The following is an 18648-nucleotide window of genomic DNA, read 5'->3' as shown; positions in this document are numbered from 1 at the left end:
ATACACAAAATTATAGCAAAGCTTCTCTTTATTGATTCTTTCCCCAGTTACAGACTCGACTCACCCTGCGCACTTAGCTGCAGGCGCACTCAGCTGTGGACTACCAAGCCTCTACGCACTCAGCTGCAGAGACTTCTCCTACTCTACGACCCACAGACACACTCTACACTTTGAATCCACCACTTAGACTTCTCATTCTTCCTTCATTATTCGTCAGTATTCTTTTACACTTAGAGCCTCCCTTTATTTATACAATCCCATGGTCTGTAGAACATGGGTAGGTCTATCCAGCTGACATTACATTACAAAACTAGGGTGGACAACCATGTGACTCTATCATACTTTCACGCCCCGCACCTGCAATTCGCAGAGATTTACAACAAGATTCAATCAAAACTTGGGCTTTAAGCCCCATAACATGCCTTGGGGGGATTCGATGCCCAACAAATCCGATATTTCACAATTGATCCAAGCATATATATATCTGGTGTCATTGTTTACGAGACTGTGTGCAGAGGAGGATAATGTTGCTACAAGAAACTCTGACAGAGGAACAAGTTGTTGATATCTTGAAAAAGGCTTTGACAAGAGGGAAGTTTGAATTCCATAGGTGCAGGATAGGGGTGGTTAATAATCCCTTTCTTGCTAAGAGGAAGTGTTGAGAAGTGTAGCAAGAAAGGCTCAATTTGACCTATCCTTGGTCAAATTGACAAAATTCCAAATTTCCACATCAACAGAAAACTTGGAGGCAGTTAACTGAGGTGGCATGGCTCTTTTCACTAGTTAGCTCAGTAAATTTGAGTTAGTGGGCTTGGAGTTCAATTTGCATGTGTTGATTGCTAATTTGTAGTGATCAAGTTTAGTTATTTCTAGTTGTACTCAGTTAAATTAGTTCTAATAGTTAATAGAATTAGTTGGAGATCAGTTGTGTAGTGGGACAACAATCTAACTTAGAGATCATCCAATTAATTAGTCAATCAACCAAAAAAATCTCATGCATGCAAGGAATTCAAATTGCTCAGCTATGGTGGAGATTCCAAGGTAGTGTAACATCAGTTGTAGACTAGTCTTGAGTGTACATGTGTTGCATGCAATCAATGATCAATCCTTGGGAATTGCGCAATCAATTTGGAGGAAATTCCTAAAGAATAGGGGCCAATTTCCTTAGGATTTATGTAAGGAAATAGGAGCTTAGGTGGAGGCAGAAATTGACTAAGTCTGGGTCAAAGATTTTCATTGAGCAGAGAGAACAATTATTCACTTGCAGGTTGAGCTCAGAGCGAGCAAGCAATTGTAATACATTCTCTATTCATCTGATTAATGCAAGCAGGATTAAGGGGTTTTTACCAGTTGGTTTCCCCTAGATAAATTTGTGTACTTTTGTATGTGATTGATGCATATGTTGTTCTAAATTGTGAATTAATTTCCGCAGAGCAGTTTAGTAGCATTGTGTCTCTCAATTTACATTAAATTCCTTGAGAAGTTGCAATTCTATCACCATATTTCTACAATCCCTTGGGCTCCCAAGAAATAAGGCGCATTGCAAAAGTTGATATCTTCATATGATTTATTCTCAAATAGAAAGGTTAACAAACCCCTACCATAGAATAAGACTGAGAGTTTCTGCTCAATATGAGGTCACCAAATTTTTCCTAGCCAAAAATTTAGTGAACAAGGCGATGATCAATTGCATGTGAATTTCCCAATGAGACCTCGCTTAGCAAGTCAGAGATCCATTGTGCATGATCAACTAGCATGGATTAGAATTTTGGAGACATCTTCCATTTTTATTCACAAATGAAGTTGGCTTAGATTGTTCAAATCATGCCCCCTTACAACTAACGCATTAAAAGCAACAATATCAAAAACACATGGCTAAAGTTTTGCTTAAAAAATCCAAAACTCCAACAATGCATAAAAATATAAACTTTTATTAAATTAAAAATATATATTATTATTATACTAAAATATTTTATAATTTTAATCATTTTAATCTATTCAAAAATACACCATTTCTATGAACAGAATCCATAAATTAACATCAATCAACCTTGAAAAAAAAACATGTGATCTACAAAATCCATAAATTAACTACATTCAATCTTAAAAGCATATCCATGAATTAACTTCATTCAACCTTAAAAGCATCTTATATTAATTGGACAAACAAAAAGGTTAGAGTTGGCCTAAGAAACATTTAGCTAGTCCATGATTCCGACCAGGAAGGAAAAAAGGAAAATGGCATATGGAAATGCTTGTACCCAAATATCAATATATTATTAGAAGTTTTTACGGAAAATATTGTTTTTAAAGGGTGAGGTTTTATTTTATTTTTTATTTTTTTAATTAATTTTAAAGTTATAAATTTATTTTTAATTGTAAAAATTTTGGCGGATTTTATCAGTTTTTAATATATAAACTACAAAGTATTTAATATATAAACCGCAAAGTATGTCACAATTTTTTTTTAATATATAAATATTTAAGAATTTTATGCAGATTTTATTAAATTTAAGTAACTTTTTAAGATAAAGTAATTTTTTTTAATTGTAAGTGAAGTAGATAAGTTGTATTACATCATATAAAAAAAGATAAAATAAAATATGTATTCTTTATGTATTGGTTTGTTATTAGCGAAGTTAGACAAGTCACATAGTAGAATTATTTTATTCTAGTGAAAAAATTGAATTTGAAATAAAAACTAATAATATACTTTTGCTTGCCCTATCATAGCTTGCTATAGATTTATTCCTATCATATTTTGATTTGAAAAACTTGCAAAACATAACAACAAAAGTTATTGGAAATGACAACTATTCAGCGGAGGGTTTCACCTAAATTGTAACAAGTGGACTAGTGTCTTCCTTTGAATATAAGAACTTTAAGTTTCCCAGTTTCTTGGCCATCTTCATCACTTTGATGTCTTGTTTTCTAACTTGCTTTTGGGTTTCATCCAAGAAAAGTAGATTTTTTTTGTTTCTCCTTAGTCTTTCAATTAGAACTTTGTCCATATTTGTTTTAAGTTGCTAGTAGATGTCCACAATTTGCATATACTTGGTCTTCCTAGTCCTTGTAGTGCATGTAGTCAAAATCCAATTTCAACTTGCTCCAATACATTTGCATTTGAGATAAATATGTGTTTTATCCTGACTTCTCTTTCTGTGCTTTTTATTGAGTTGCTAGAGGAGTACTCTCGTGATTGATTCTTGTGGAATTCTTTGCTTCTCTTTGAGCCTTGGAGTAGGAAGGTCTCAAATTGTTGTGACAACTTTGTTTATTACATGCTCCTTTAACTATGGCTATGATGTTGAAAGTAGAACAAGTGGAGGAGAGAAGAAAGGTGAAGGAGGCCCACATAGCAGTTGGAGGAGTATCAACTAAGTAAACATATAGACTTCACACTTGTAAGACCATTTCCATAGGATACAAAGAGAAGTGTACATGAATTTCATTGAAGGGATTTAACAAAATCCAAATTTTCTCTTAAGGGGCAAAAGGGAGAAGACAAAATAGGATAGGATAGACCCGAGGGTTGGCCAAAATAAACACAGCGTCTGAGAAGCGGCTTTAATAAGCACAAGAGAGAGTTACAACCAAGGACTAGAGACACACCATAGAAATGGAGGAAATAAAAAAGCACTGAAAAAAATATGGGTACAAGACACAACAATGGACTGCCCAAGGATCAAGAGGAGAATAGAGCTCCAAGGGTTGAGAGAAGTTAGAAAAGAGGGAAGAAATATGGGAGTTAATCATAACAAAAGGAACAGAGGCATGAACCTTGGCAGGGTTAAACATATAGAAAGAAACTTTAGAGTCAAAGAGCAACTTTTTCGGTGCTAGCAAGAAGATTTAAACCAACACAAAATGCCACTCATAGCATGCTAGAACTAGACTTAACAACAAACGAAAATGAAACATCAATTTGAAAGAGAGATAATAATGAATAAAAAGCACACCTTCCTCTAGAGATGCTTTGAGAAGATGAAAAACAACTACATTTTTCGAGGTAAACCTATTATGCTTACCATCAACCCAGAAAACCACCTTATTGAGTTAAGAAACTAGCTTCTACCATGCTACATATGTACTTTGAATATTATTTATATTTAGCTTACTCTGGAAATTAAGCATAATAGAAAAATGCTTATTACAATTTTGATAAAACCATTTAATGCTCTTAAAACAAAATTTAACCTAAATAAATATGATAATAACCCGTAACCAAAATTTAACCCCTGATCATTTTTATGATCTGCATTCTAACTTATTCAAAAGACAATATATTTATATTTTTAAATCACACTATTAATACATTGATAAGGGAAACCAAAAATCCTTATTTTATTCTAAATAATAATAATAATAATAATTATTATTATTATTATTATTATTATTATTATTATTATTATTATTATTAAACTTATATTATTATAATAAAACTTATATTATCAGAATGTTCGGATCACAGTATATCTTTATCTTATGAGTGGGAAATGTGATGCAAATTGAAATACACAACATATTTTTCCTTGGAAAAATACACGCAACATATAGACCAAAGTAGAAACAATATTCCAAGTTCAGTCTTCAATCCAGCGAGGACCTTGTCTGGGCTTGCCTGTCATCCTCGCTGTATGTAGCCCTACAACCGGCCCAAATTGCTTTTAAGAAGACAACAGGAGTACAATAGCTCCATCAGATATTGGAGCTCTCTATACGCTGTAGAGAATCTTCAGAGATCTGACCAAGAGCAAGCTCTGAGAACAAGTTCTGTTCAGGTGATCAAAAGGGTTTTGGAAGTATCAAAATGACTTACTGGAAGGCAAAGGTGCTGCCAAAGATCAAAAAATATTTTGGCAAAGGAGATGCCAACAGCAAAGGAGCAGCAGAAGCTGCCAAATCCTTCAACAAGGCCAAGGCAAGAAACTTGATCTGTATCTCTTTAATTTCTTTTATTGTTTGCTATCCCCTAAATCAAAGCAATCAATCATATTTACTTAGTATAGATTCTTGACTTTGGATTTGATTTAACTCTTAGTCCATTAGAAGCAAAAAATTCCTCTGAACTCTGATCATAACAACCCTGAAAACAACTTCTCAATATATAAGACACTGTTTCATAGAATGATAAAGCACCTTAATCAGTTTTCTTTTGGTGATTTTCTTCATAGAATTCCATTGAAAAAGAAATTGAAGAGATGAAACCTGAACTGGAGCCAAAGATAATTGAGATATACAAGGACTCCAAGCCAGAAACCAAGGTAAATGCACAATTTCTTTGTTTCTATATAGACCATTTTTCTTTTTCTATATTAATATGAAAATGAGTTTTCTGATGATGCCAAGACCATCAGTAATAATGGAATATATATATGGTTCGATCCTGTGGCATTTTATACACCTGAAAGATTTCCTTTCCTCACAATTGTATTGTTCTCTCCTTCCTCCTCACAAATAAAGTTCTATTACGATCTCCATCCTCCCCACAATTCAAGTAATATTGCTTACATTGCACCATATTTCTGGCAGTTGCTTTTCAAGGAGCCAAATGAAGACAAGGTGAAACAACAAGCCCAAGCTGTTCAGGATCTGTTACAGCGGCTTGTGGAAGCAGGTGGAACATATTAGAACTAAGCCAATGCTAAAATTATAGCTTGGCTTTTCTCAGTGCAATTGATAATTTTAATTACTGATTTCAGCTAGCTATTTTTATGTTGATTTGGATGGTAGATATGGGAATATTTTGAAAACTCGCTGGAAATGAAAATTTGATTGACATCGTAGATTTTGAAATATTTTGAAAATTTGATAGACATTCCTGAACTAATGTCCATTGTAGACTCCTCCTAGAATATCTTGGAATTTGACTGTCAAAAAAAAAGGTCATTAACCTCTTTCTCCACGGTCAGATTATTGGATATTCCCTAAATTTGCAATCCCAATGGACATAAAAATGTGATGAATATATACATGTAGTCAACTCTCTAAATTAACTCATATTCATGAGATTTTTTAAATATTTCAGAATCTACCATCAAATTATGCTCATATTCTTAGACCATAATGAGTTAATTGATGTTTCTCAGGTGAATAATATTTGTTGTATATTGTAGGTTGTCCTGGAGCACAAATATTGAAAGAGGCTGGAGATAAGTATGGCACTGCTCTTCTGTCTTCTCAGATCCAATACCTGCTAGAGAAGCTCTCTCCATTTGTGGCCAATGAAGAATCTCCTGTCATTGCTAGAGAGCTTGATTTGGTAGAAGGGGGAGCCGAAACTGCAGAGGAAACTGCTAAAGACATCTCAGAGGCACCAGCTGTTCCTGCAGGTGATGAGAATGTGAAAGAAACAGCAGCCAAGATTGAAAAAGAAGTTGAGATCGTGGGCACAGAGGAGAAAGGCCACCTATAAACTGAAACAGGCGTTCAGAGACGTGCTAAAGAAATAATGGCCAGGTTTCCGCTTATTTATGATGATTTGTTTATGGATCCAGAATTATTTTTTCTATTATTTTCAGTCCCAGCTTCTACCGATATTCCATGCCACACTATGACTCAAAAAAAGGTTCTGATTTGTGCCTTGTATTAGACATGCTCCAATGCAAATTAATTTCATTGTTGTTTCTTTGTGGGAATAGATCGTTTCCTGCATATATTTGTTACAGAGATATTAAAATTCTGATAGCTTTTTTTTTTTACCATCAACGAATAATTTGTTTCCTATTAAGTTTGGGAATACGTGATCATCATTTTATATTGAATAATAATATGAATCACACAAGTCTGAAATCAATGAAAATAAAATAATATATATAATTTGTCTAGTTGTGATGAGATGGCAGCATTAGAATTAATGAAGCCTCTTGAGATCAAAGATAAACAAAACTTGGTACAAATTTACATAACTATAATGTGACATAACATGGATATTTAACACCCAATTTAGTGACATGGATATTTCTTTAAAAAATTGTACCTTAGTTTCCTTTCCATTCTCTAAATTAAAAGATTTTATTTTTTTATTTTTTATGTTTTAAATTTAATATTACTTTAAAATATCAAGACATCAAGACACAACTATAAGGTGTTTATGCTTTTCTCTAGTTTATCGTAGGCGGTCCCAATCTACCACAAGGGAAACTAGATATATTGACCGCCTATGAAAGAGAAAGTCATAACAAGATAAAAACAACTGCTGGAAATAAACAACCCTATTAGCTATATAAGTACATAGAAAAATGTCACTGGAGTATATAGCAGAAAATAGGAGTGCGAGGAAGTCACTGGAGCGGGATCTTTGGCATTGGAACATATCCGACCATCCAAACACAAAAGCTAGAACTGCTAGGCATACTTGATGTCATTCAGGTCAAAGAAATGTCATACTACTCCTCTTGTTTCTCCTTCATAATTATGTCTACGAGGGTTTTCAATTGAGCATGCCAAGGTTAAGATGATTTATCTAAATAATTTAAAATAAATAAGTAAATATATTACTTTTCAATATAAATAACATTCACATTTTAATTTATATTACATACATTTTATAAATTGCAAATTAAATATTCTTTATACTTTGATTGGAAAATTAATGGAATGCACATTTTAAAGAGTAATATTAGCAAAATTTGTATTATAAGCATAATGTGGTTTAGTGGTACATACTTTACCAAAACACTTCCAAGAAGATACCAAGCTTAACTACTTTTCTAAACCAAAGCCATAATTGATAGTTTTAAAAGTGTAATCTCTAAATAATACCACGGAAATAGGCAATTTTGATTGCATATTGGACCTACAAAGTATGAAAATCATTGGATCCATCTAAGGAAACTATATTTTCCAAAGAAGTTTCCAAATTCAGGAATGGCAAGGGAGTAGGAGGAGGACACATTGAGTTCACCACATAGGCTAAAGATAGAGAATGTGAAGCTACCCATTGTTGGAGTGCATCCAATTGGCTTCTCAAGGCATCAATTTCATCATTTTGTAGTTGGAAGCCATTAATTGGTCTACACAACTTTGGAGCAAAGTGATTTGGTGTTGAAGCTTATCAGTTACACCATTGTTAACAAGGATTCAACCTTCACTACTTCTGTAAATGGGCCATTCCAAAGAATGGAGGAGAGCCTACACCTTCCTAATTATCAACATGTGTGCTCAATGCATTCCACCATAATTGAATAAATCATAATTCTCCAAGCTTCTAGTTTCCAAGAATGAAGGAAATGTGAGCCATAAATTTGGACACCCTTGCCTGGAGAGAGCCCAACCTCCAAACCAATATCAATTTCCACATTGTTCCATTCGAGCTAATGCAAATTCCTATTGATCTCACAAAAATGAGGAAGATTTACCTCGTTGCATTCATGATGAAGAATTTAAAACCAAATTGTGTGCCTCATTTTAAAGAACCCCACTATGTGACCTCTTAAGCCTCTATCTGGTGGATGCCATCATGGAGACCTTTCATGTTGTGAGAGATTATTTGATGGAATCAGGTGGAACCATTCACCCATTGGGTTCTAAGAGGGTGAGTGTTTACTTGATTTTCTAATGAGTCTTCCATCATATTGAGTGCCTTAAGGACATGGATGGAGTGATATTCGGGGATGGAAGATAGGATTTCTAATATTATCTTGAAAATGGATTGGATTTTGGGGTCTCTTGGATAGGAATCTTGTTGGAAACGATGTTTAATACTAGGGGGGAGTTGAATCAATATTAAGGCTAATTTAATTTTAGTGCCAACATATACTTCTTTTCATTGGGAAACCATTCATGTGAACAACCATGAGCATGATATGTAAACAAAAAATCAACTCAACACATGAATATACACACTAACACCATGGGAAACATACACATATAAACATAGAGGATTTAACTTAAAAACCCAAAAGGGAAAAAACACCAATATGTTTGGTTATTGTGATGCAAAATATGAGCTTCTACTCTATTTATGCCATATGTCTTTGTGAGCATCCACTCATAGGAAGCACTAATTCCCTTACATTTTTTGCTAGCACCCATTAGCAGGAAGCACCAACTAAGCACTGACTTCTTGGCTTTGTTGCAAACACTAACTTGCAGCTCCATGGATTTGTTGCAAGCACCAACCCCTAATCTCTCTTCAAATATCCACGAAGTTGGAAGCTCCAACTCCTTGTTTTGTAGGCTCCAACCTACACTCGATAATGAAACCACTTCTCTTTGTTTTTGGCTCTCACTTAGCCTTATGATATCTCTACATTCACACTTTGGCTCTCTGTAATAACCAAATCTTTGTCATCTGTTCACCTTAACAACCTTCACTCATACACAACCCATACAACCCTCAGGTAATTTTACCCACTCTTTTAGATCACAATCCACTCAGCACTTGGCCTTCATATAGTCAGCATGCTCACTCTCAGCCTTGGCTATTCCACAAACCCTCTTGGAATTTCTTAGTAGGGTTCTGACACACACAAATCTCTCCACTCGATGCACAACATGTTGCATTCCCCCATAGTCTAACTTTGTGTTCCTGAGTTTTGATCCTCTGCAACATAGAGATTAATGCTGGCTCTATCACCTTCACTTAGCGATCATGGTCATTTGGCATGGGTTACCATTCTCTTGTTACATCATGTTTCTTAGTCATTATAGCTACATTAATCAGAGAATGGGATCTTGAGGTTCTTCCATGCAGAGGATTGAATCTCAGTCTAACCTGCACACTTAAGGAGTACCACAATTAAATTATTCCTAATAAATCTTTGAACATCAGTGAGATTCTCCATAATTATTAATTGAGGCTTAGAGAGCTCAATATGTACTCCATCATGGCTCACTGAGCTATGGTCAAATTTCCATTAACACTTTTCTATAGATCATGGTCCTCGCTACCATGTTTCCTCGTTCTCTACATTTTCCATTAACTCCAACAATGCCTTTGATTCACTACCAAAGTTAGTGAAGTCACCAAATGATGGTGACTCATTCATACCACACTAACCATGACTAGTGGGTGTTGCTACCTTTGGAAAAACTGCCAAATATAGAGGAACCTTACCAAATTTGTTGTGGACTCGTTCATTTCATTTTAACCACAACTATAAAGCAATGACATTCTTGGAATAACTACCAAATATAGAGGGACCTTGTTAAATACATTGTTCACCCATTCATACTGCAAGTGCTAAGCCCTTAGTGCTTTTCATCACATAACCACGAAAATTTTCATTGTAATAAGCTCTAAGGCCCACGATATCCATAACACACAAAACATGCACAAAACTAAGACTTGAGCACCCCTTTGGTCACTTGATAGAAACATTAAGTGCCGTGAAAATTTTGAGCCTAGTCTCGTTTCCCCGGGGATTTCCTACGGTGTGCCTTCAAATTTCTTTGGGGTATGACCACTGGGGTGATGTGTCCTATGGGGTCTGCGCTAGTGCAATCATGAGGCAATCAAAATTCTATTAGGGTTATGTGTCTTAGCCATTGTGTCTGCCATCTCATCTCGATGCCTTGTAACCACGAAGATGCAAACTCGAGTCCCAAAGGAAACTGCTAGGATCGTCGGGGTGATGTGTCATGTGGGACCACTATGTGTAGCCATGAGCCAATCATAAAACCACCTCTCACTAGCCTGTATGCCACTGTATCCTGGTGCCATGTCACCCTAGAGATTTAAACTCGAGTCTCTTTTGAAATCACCGAGATCATACCTCTGGGGTTACATGTCCATCCATTATACACATGTTTTCCACCTTTATGCCCACCTGTTTATTGTTTACATGTGTCCATCCACGATGCACCTGTTTTCCACCTACACACCCACCTATCTTCTACTTGCTGTCTATATGTTGACTATGCTGCAAAGCCCATGCGAAAGAAACCAAATTTGAATTTTGGTCTACTAACTTTGACAAACCATATCTTTCAATCCAAGAAGCCTTTTTTAGACTTTAGCATACCATTGGAAAGCTCTTTATAAGAACTATCAAACTGTGAAATTTCTAGGAGTATTTGAATTGAAATCTCGAGGCAAAAATTTCTTCAAATCTATAACTCCCCCTTTGGCTCTGGCCAAGGCTCTAACTCCAACTAAACAAGCAACACTTTTCATCAATGCCCCACACACTATGCATCTACCATCCTAACCTAGTTGAAATCAATTCTAGCCCAGTTCAAATCAATACCAACATACTTGATGCCACCTACCATCCTAACAATGCTAGCTGGCCAATAATATCCCCTTTAGCATTGATGGCAATACCTCATTGTTGGGCCTTAGAATTAATACATTCTCTTACCTTGTTTCCTTATATTTTTATTAGATTTCTAAGATTTTTATGTATATAATATGGTAATTTGTGTGATATGAACCTTAGAAGCGGTTAATAAGTGTGTCATCATTTTATTCTTTAAAAGAGTTTATTTAACTATGAAAATATGAGTTACGCTTACAATTTGAAGTGTTAACTGACAGGGAATTTCGATAGCAGATGTTGTTCCTTGGGATATTTGGACATGAACGAGTCACATAGATCTGCTTGGGTTAGTTATAACTTGACTGGGTGAAACATGAAATTATCATGGGAAGATCAGATGTCAATGTGATCTTGGCCACCTATTCCAAGGAAATATGGGAGATTTTGTAATTCGAATTGAGCATCCTGAGAATATTAAGATTCTCAGGATTTGCTTCATTACTTTTAAAAATAGATTTGATTGTAGTATAAAGGCGAGGAACTAAACCTCGGTAAGAGGAGGAGAGAAGAAATTATTGTCTTTTTAATCTATGCTATAAGGTTTACAAACATATTTTGTAATATTGTTCTTGATTAATTTAACAGAGACTTTCACAGTGGATATTTAACTCCTTGCATTGAATTTTCTCTAAGGTGGTTCAATTCTAGTGATCATGGACCCAATCCTGGAACGACTACTGCCCTTCCTTGTGTTATTAAATTTACATTTTAGCTTTCATTTCTTGCTTTGCAATTATTCAGTTATGCCTTCAATCCTTTCTTTGCAATTATTCTGTCACTTTTTGGATCTGAACATTGGTTATTGAATTGTTTTATCATAGTGATAGTTGCTACAATAGTTGAGTGAAGATTATAAGATTATACTTTTGTTAATTGATTTTCTAAAGCATTATTTGTTCTATAGTTTCTTGTGACTAATAAAGAATTGTTAAGTGCAAGATTTGATATTTATTTCAAGAGAATCATTTTCTCAGAAGTGTTGTTCCTTTCTTATAGTTGCAGTTTCCTAGGAAACAACTTGTGATTAGCAGAACTATTTCAATGTCACAGTAGAAGATTTAATGCTTTGATCATAGTAAAGTAGCTTTGATTGTTTATGTTGTTCCTTTAGGAAATCCTAGTTGTTCCTTGTATTTTACATGCATTTACCTTTTAGTAGGGCTAGACTGATTAGAACACATTGACACTATTATTTTCACATATTGTGTAGATAGCCTTGAAATAAATAAACGTGTTCCAAGTTAACAATTTAATGAATGGAATTTATTTGGTATTTTTAAGAGAAACTGAGTAACCCAACATTTTGGAGTCGTTGCCAGGGAGGTTGTCAAAGAAGTGTTAGTTGTATCCCTGTAGGGTTGGGTATTAAAGACGAAAGGTAAGAACCTACGCATGAACCAAGTAAAAATATTTTTCTAGTGCCTACCCTCATCCAATACTTTTAGATTGTTTGGTGTGCATGACTAGGAAAAAGCCTAGGACTACAAATCAAGTAGTTATAGATTCAAAACCTATTTCAAAAACCATCAAAACTCAAGGTCAGTCTAGCCTTGGAAGAAAGACCTTTATATATGAAATAATTTTCCATTCGGAGTCTTAAGCATTAGTAGGTCCCCAAACAACATCTGGGAAGCATGGAAAATTTTAGGGGCTAATATTCGTAGGTAGGCTAATTTTACATGATTTTTCCAAACAAAAGATTTGCCAATTGCCATTTTTAAGAAAAATTATTTGCCCAAATTTTACAATATAAAACTATTTTACCTTAAAAATCGCCAACATTATATAGAAAGTATATATAAAATGATTATAAACTTGAATAATTTTACCTATAAATCAATAAACATTTTATAGTTTGCATATTAGGGACTAGTGAGATTCGCCAATGTTTTTAAACTTCAAGATAATTTTCCATCCTTAACATTTTCCCTACTGGGAATGGTTCTAATGTTGCCCCTCAAGCGGAAGGACCATCCACTACAGCATACACTGAGATTCATGACAAAATTGTAATGCCTAAACAAAGTTTTCAAGATACATCTATTAATAGTATCGGTCCTTCTAGTCAGGGTGACAAGAATTCTTGTAATTTAAGAGACAAGGAAAGTGAGACAAGTGAGCCACATCCACAACTTTTTGAGCCCCGATTTCTAGTGACACCTGTTGTAAAGGAAGAATCTGAAATTCTTGATCTAAATAGTGTTGTGAGACCTACTCAAAACCTAGAGTTTAGCCAACACATAATTCTTCAGATAATACCTCCTCACCATGAGATCCTTGAGGACTATAGGAAATTTTTTTACCAAATGGAAAACACAAGGAAAAAAGCATAGACTTCGATGATAGAATACTCTATTGTCAACCCACATTCTAATGCACCAATGAAAGCCATCCCATTACAAAATATTCCAAATTTTCATGGAATGGCTTTTGAGGACCGTGATGCGTTTCTGTTTGAATTTGATGTCTTATGTTGAGGTTATGACTATACCACTGACCCTCAAAAACTGAAATTGTTTCCTTCCACCTGTTGTGGTCACCAACACCCCCCCCCTCTTTGTTTGATGTTTAGCCATAAACATCAAGCAAAGGGGGGACCCTGAACAATAAATCCAAAAAATATTTTGTTAAAATTTTTGTATTTTTCTCCCTAAGGCTTAAATCGCATCGCAAGGGAAGACTGGAGCATCCCCCAAGCGCGAAAAGCAAAACTGCGAAAGAGCGACGCGAAGTTCATCGCGTCGCATGCATTCCAAGCGCTCTTAAAAAGAAGATCTTCAAGAAACGCCGATCGCCGATATGCGACATCGCACATCGCAAACATCGCACTAAGAAGCATAAACCATTGAATGAAATCAGCGATCTGCGATCTGCGATCTGCGATGTCAGCGATCCGCGATCTGCGATGTCAGCGATCTGCGATCTGCGATGTCAGTGATCTGCGATCTGCGATATGAAAAGACTCATCGCAAGAATTCTCCGACATACACGATAGACCCAAGATTAAGCGCGCGCCTTAAAGGAAATTAATCACCACATTGCTTGAGTATCTAGAAATGATTGCATCGCATTTTCCGAAGAGTCAAGTCATGATGAATGTCAAGATTATGCATTCATTAGAATTTAATGCTTTCATGTCAATCTTTTCATTTCCCTTCTTCTTTGCGTAGACTGCAAGACACACAATTGATATAAATCTATATGCAGGAAACATCTAAGGAAAAGGGGAAAGCGCCAATCAGATAACAGAGAAAAGATGCCTCCGCAAATGGATGCCGCATGCAGCAGGACCGCGGATTCCAGACTATCAGCCAACCGGCACTGATGAAATTAGACTATCCAAGACGAAGAGTCAAAGGCACACAAAAGCAGCGTGTTTGCAAAAGATCCTGAAGCTCAGACTTGGTAAAGCAGAGAAAGAAGCGTAAGAGAAGGAGGACGCTCCAGAAAAGCCTGGAACAAAGAATGGAAGAAATTCTCGACACAGGGAATTGCCCATACAGCACGACTCCTAACTCACTCAGTCATTCGCACGACCAGAAATCAAAATAGCAACAGCAAAATCAGTTCGAGAAGAACCTAGGTTGTGCTAAATATATACGCAGCGAATACACCCAGCTAGAGAAAGATTTTCGAAAATATCTTCTGGTCTGTCAGAAGGAGGTGCCAGCTCTTGTTATTTCCACTTTTATCTCCCGAGCGAAAGAAGAAGGCAGCCAGCCGACTCTTCCCAGGCAAACGTTGCACTGTTTACAGCACTAAGGAGAATATACAGAAACGGTCAGAAATTAGATTTAAGTTTTAGAAATAAATTTTCTTTTAGTAAAGGGCAGTGATTTGAAGCCGTTTCCCTAACTTCGTGTAATTAAGATTAATTAGTTAGTAGTATTTAACCCTTCTCATGGCATTTGGAGAAGGGTCCGAAAATCTGTCAAAAAACTTGTCCTCAGAACATGCACTTCTGCACCCTCGGAGGGGGTTTTTGATGAATGGATGGATTGAGATTTATTTATGTTTGCATTTTAATGTCTATTACTGATGTTACACTTCTGTACTCTTAGCAGATATTAGAACAAGTAGAAATAAATCATTATTGGTTGAAGTTTATTAGTGAAGTCAGTCATAAATGGTACTTTTATCTCTTGACTAAACTCTGCTAGTATTCCTAAAGTGATATGCAGCTGAGTTCTTTATATGTTACTGTATGAATGTGTGTATTACCATTTGGCACTTCTGTACGGTGGAGTCATTTGTTTATGCTTGACATATGAATAACTAATTATGCGATATGCTGTTCACAACTGTTCTGCCTAACTTCTTATGCAGAGTGGTTTATCTTTATTGATTTATATTCTGATAATAGCTGAATGATCTTTATTACCAGCTGTTGTTTGAAATCTTTCTAGATCGCATAACAAAAGAAAACACCCCGGGTTAGCGTAGATTAGATGTATTGTTTTTCTTCATTAGATTATATTAGTATAGAATTAGTTTAGCAGTTAGAATTAATACTAGCTTAGAAAAACCTTTAAATCAATACCATCAAACTCTACACACACACACACACCCTTCACATTGGGAAACTGGTCCCATTACCCCCAGTCGGACCCGCTACTCCAAACGGGCAAGGAGCCGCCAACCAGGTTCCGGACCGGGTGGGTATCCCCCTTGTTGTCAACCCGATTTCGGGGCCCTCAACATTTCTGGCGCTAGAAGGAGGGCCTGAGCTATGAATGGCGCATAATTCAAAATCCAAATACCATTCTGAGAGCAAATCACCCTCACCAACTTCCCCGACTTCTCCGGTACGATTAAACTCGGAACTAGAGGTCGCTCGGGCATCCACCGCTGCTACACACCCTAATACATCAAACCAACTTATCATTGATCCCCCTGAAATTCAAACTTTGATCCGTAAACTCCAGGGATTCTCTATTTTTACTCAGAGGTCTGATAAATCTAAAGGCAGCGTGACTTCGCAGTACAATCCTGCTCATCCCCTGACCAGATTGAAGAGTGAAAGGTTTGGCATCCAGCCAACTGAACTTCCTCTCCCCACTAGGAAAAGAGCAAGGAAAGCACTTCCAGAGTCTGACAGAGAGACTCTTTCGTCCATTTCAACTCCCTCTCCAAGAAGTCAACCACCCACATCTTCACCTCAAATCACCCATCCATCTTCCACAACCCTTCCTCCGCAATCATCGAAGATCATAATATCTCCATCTTCTCAACATCAGAGATCACCTTCTGCACTTTTGTTAACTAGCAACTCAGCGATGGCCCAGTCTCCATGGAACAATCCTGGGACGGTTTTAATGCCTCCACCCCTAAGTCCAATACCCGCCCATCCTGAGAAATGGCTACCGAAGTTCAATCCAGAAACAAGAATGCTAGTTGAAGAACATATCAATAATTTCATGCTTTCTGTTAATCTCAACGGAGTTACCAACGAAGATGCCGTGGTCCGACTTTTTCCCTATACAATGCAAGGGACAGCCGGGTCATGGTATTTTTCGCTGCCCTCCGGATCTATCACGAGCTGGGACATTTTTCAAAATCAATTTCTTACCAAATTTGGTGATGATAGATCGACAGCGACACTGATCAACGATTTATCCAATCTTAAAGCTGAGGCTAGGGAACCCATTAAAGATTTTAACTTACGGTTCAACAAGATCCTCAACAAAATTCCCGCTGCTTCCCAACCCAGCGAGGAAGTAAGATGTGAATGGTACATCACAGCCTTACCTTCAAACTTGGCCATCTTCGTAGATAGGGCAAGCAAGACAACCTTAGTTGAAAATTTGACTGAGGCGTTAGCAGTTGAAAAACGCGTAGTAGCCCTAGAAAAGAGATCTGTAATCGAAGAACGTAAATCTAAGAAAATCTCTTTCAAATAAGACACCAAGAAGAAGCAAACGAAAGATCCTTTCGATATGGAAGGATTACGAAAGGTGTTAAAGGCCATGTCTAATGAGATGATTGACATAAGAAAACAAGTAGCAGAATCGTCCCCAAGAAAGCCTTTTAGGAATTTTAAAAGAAATCCTCCCATGGAGACGAAGCCACCTAATGTGGTCTCAAACGTTGAATCTGAAGAAGAAGAAGAAGAAGAAGAGAGCACCATCGAAACACAGACCGACGATGAAGAAGTGGTGGAACTGCAAGGAATGTGGGATTTCATCCTCCCACAAGAAGAAGATCAAGAAGCATTTCCGGTTAGCACACGAAGCAAAAATCAACTTGATCCTCCCCAAACTACTCCCAAACAGAAGGGCGCAAGCCCTGCAGCGAAAGAAAAGGTCGCAACAAAGAAAACAACTGCTAAAGCGACCCAATTTAGCCCAGTCCAATCAGATCAAACGCCTCCATCAAGAACACTGATAGTGTCGGATAAAATGGAGTATAACATCATCGATGACATGAAAAAGACTAGGGCTAATATCACTCTGTACGAGTTGAGCAAATTGAAACACCAACAGAAAATCATGATGAAAGAGTTACATGCCGTACCTACTACACCTTTACCTACAACTGTAGCTTCCCACCATATAGGAAGACCTCCGGTCAACACGATCAATAAAATCGATCCGAATGACATCGCTTTGATTGGAGGAAGATGTAGATCTCATACTCCTCCTTTCCTCCTCACTTATGAAATCTTTAATAGAAACGTGCACAACTGCTTGGTTGATTCTGGTGCCTCAACCAATATTTTAACCAGGTCAATATGTGCCAAACTAAATGTTCAACCGCAAAAATCCGCAGTGCGCATAGTTCAACTTGATCGATCGCAAGTCGAAGTGATAGGTGAACTTAACCAAGTGACCATAAGACTGTCGTCTAACCCCAAGGTATGCCATGTTATCGACATTCTAGTGGCTAATATCCCTGAATTTTATGATTTGATTCTTAGCAGGGACTGGTCCGAGAAACTCCACGGATACTTTTCAACCGACTGGTCGCACATGTGGTTACCCTCCAACGGGAAACCAAATCAAATAAAGGTTGAACGAGAGTTGCACCAAAAATACATAGTGATGGATTTGGAAGGAGAGAATGAAGCCATAGCATACAACAGTAGCATCATAGGCAACTACTTGGTAGATTCTTTCCTCGGAAATTTCAATGCTCACATATCACCTTATTTGGAAAATTCAGTTTTGTCCCAAGTAGAAAACTTTTCCCAGACTGATGATTCAAAATGTGTTAGTTTTTTAGATAACCCTGTAAATACATCTTTATTTTGGAAATTATATTTTGATGGCTCTAAGTCCAACGAGGGAGCAGGAGTAGGATGCGTTCTAATTAGCCCAGACGGAAATAAGACTATGCTTACATGCAGACTCGAGTTCGATTGCACGAACAATACAGCGGAATACGA

The 18648-nt window shown here is 36.7% G+C and overlaps 1 protein-coding gene across 1 annotated transcript; it reads left to right on the top strand.

Annotated features, from left to right (window-relative positions):
* Nucleotides 1-4691: 4691 nt before the first annotated feature.
* LOC149182966 (plasma membrane-associated cation-binding protein 1-like) lies at nt 4692-6692 on the top strand. Its single transcript, XM_089418646.1, has 4 exons — nt 4692-4921; nt 5175-5264; nt 5533-5617; nt 6117-6692. Exons 1-4 carry the CDS (start codon nt 4811-4813, stop codon nt 6413-6415), a joined length of 585 nt encoding a protein of 194 aa, XP_089274772.1. The 5' UTR covers nt 4692-4810; the 3' UTR covers nt 6416-6692.
* Nucleotides 6693-18648: the final 11956 nt, after the last annotated feature.

This window comes from Pinus tabuliformis, chromosome 3_2 (assembly GCF_031772625.1).
Source record: "Pinus tabuliformis cultivar Carrire ecotype Pingquan chromosome 3_2, CPIR1, whole genome shotgun sequence".
In the NCBI taxonomy this organism is placed as follows: domain Eukaryota; kingdom Viridiplantae; phylum Streptophyta; class Pinopsida; order Pinales; family Pinaceae; genus Pinus; species Pinus tabuliformis.
The sequence above is the reverse complement of the archived record's forward strand: the minus strand, read 5'-3'. Positions and strand labels throughout refer to the sequence as shown.

What these genes read in the sequence shown, in the direction of transcription:
- LOC149182966 (XM_089418646.1), top strand. Translation starts at nt 4,811, where the DNA reads ATGACTTACTGGAAGGCAAAGGTGCTGCCAAAGATCAAAAAATATTTT. An exon ending in AATCCTTCAACAAGGCCAAG is followed by an intron (nt 4,922 to 5,174) that starts GCAAGAAACTTG and finishes TTTTCTTCATAG; the next exon opens with AATTCCATTGAAAAAGAAAT. An exon ending in ACAGCGGCTTGTGGAAGCAG is followed by an intron (nt 5,618 to 6,116) that starts GTGGAACATATT and finishes TGTATATTGTAG; the next exon opens with GTTGTCCTGGAGCACAAATA.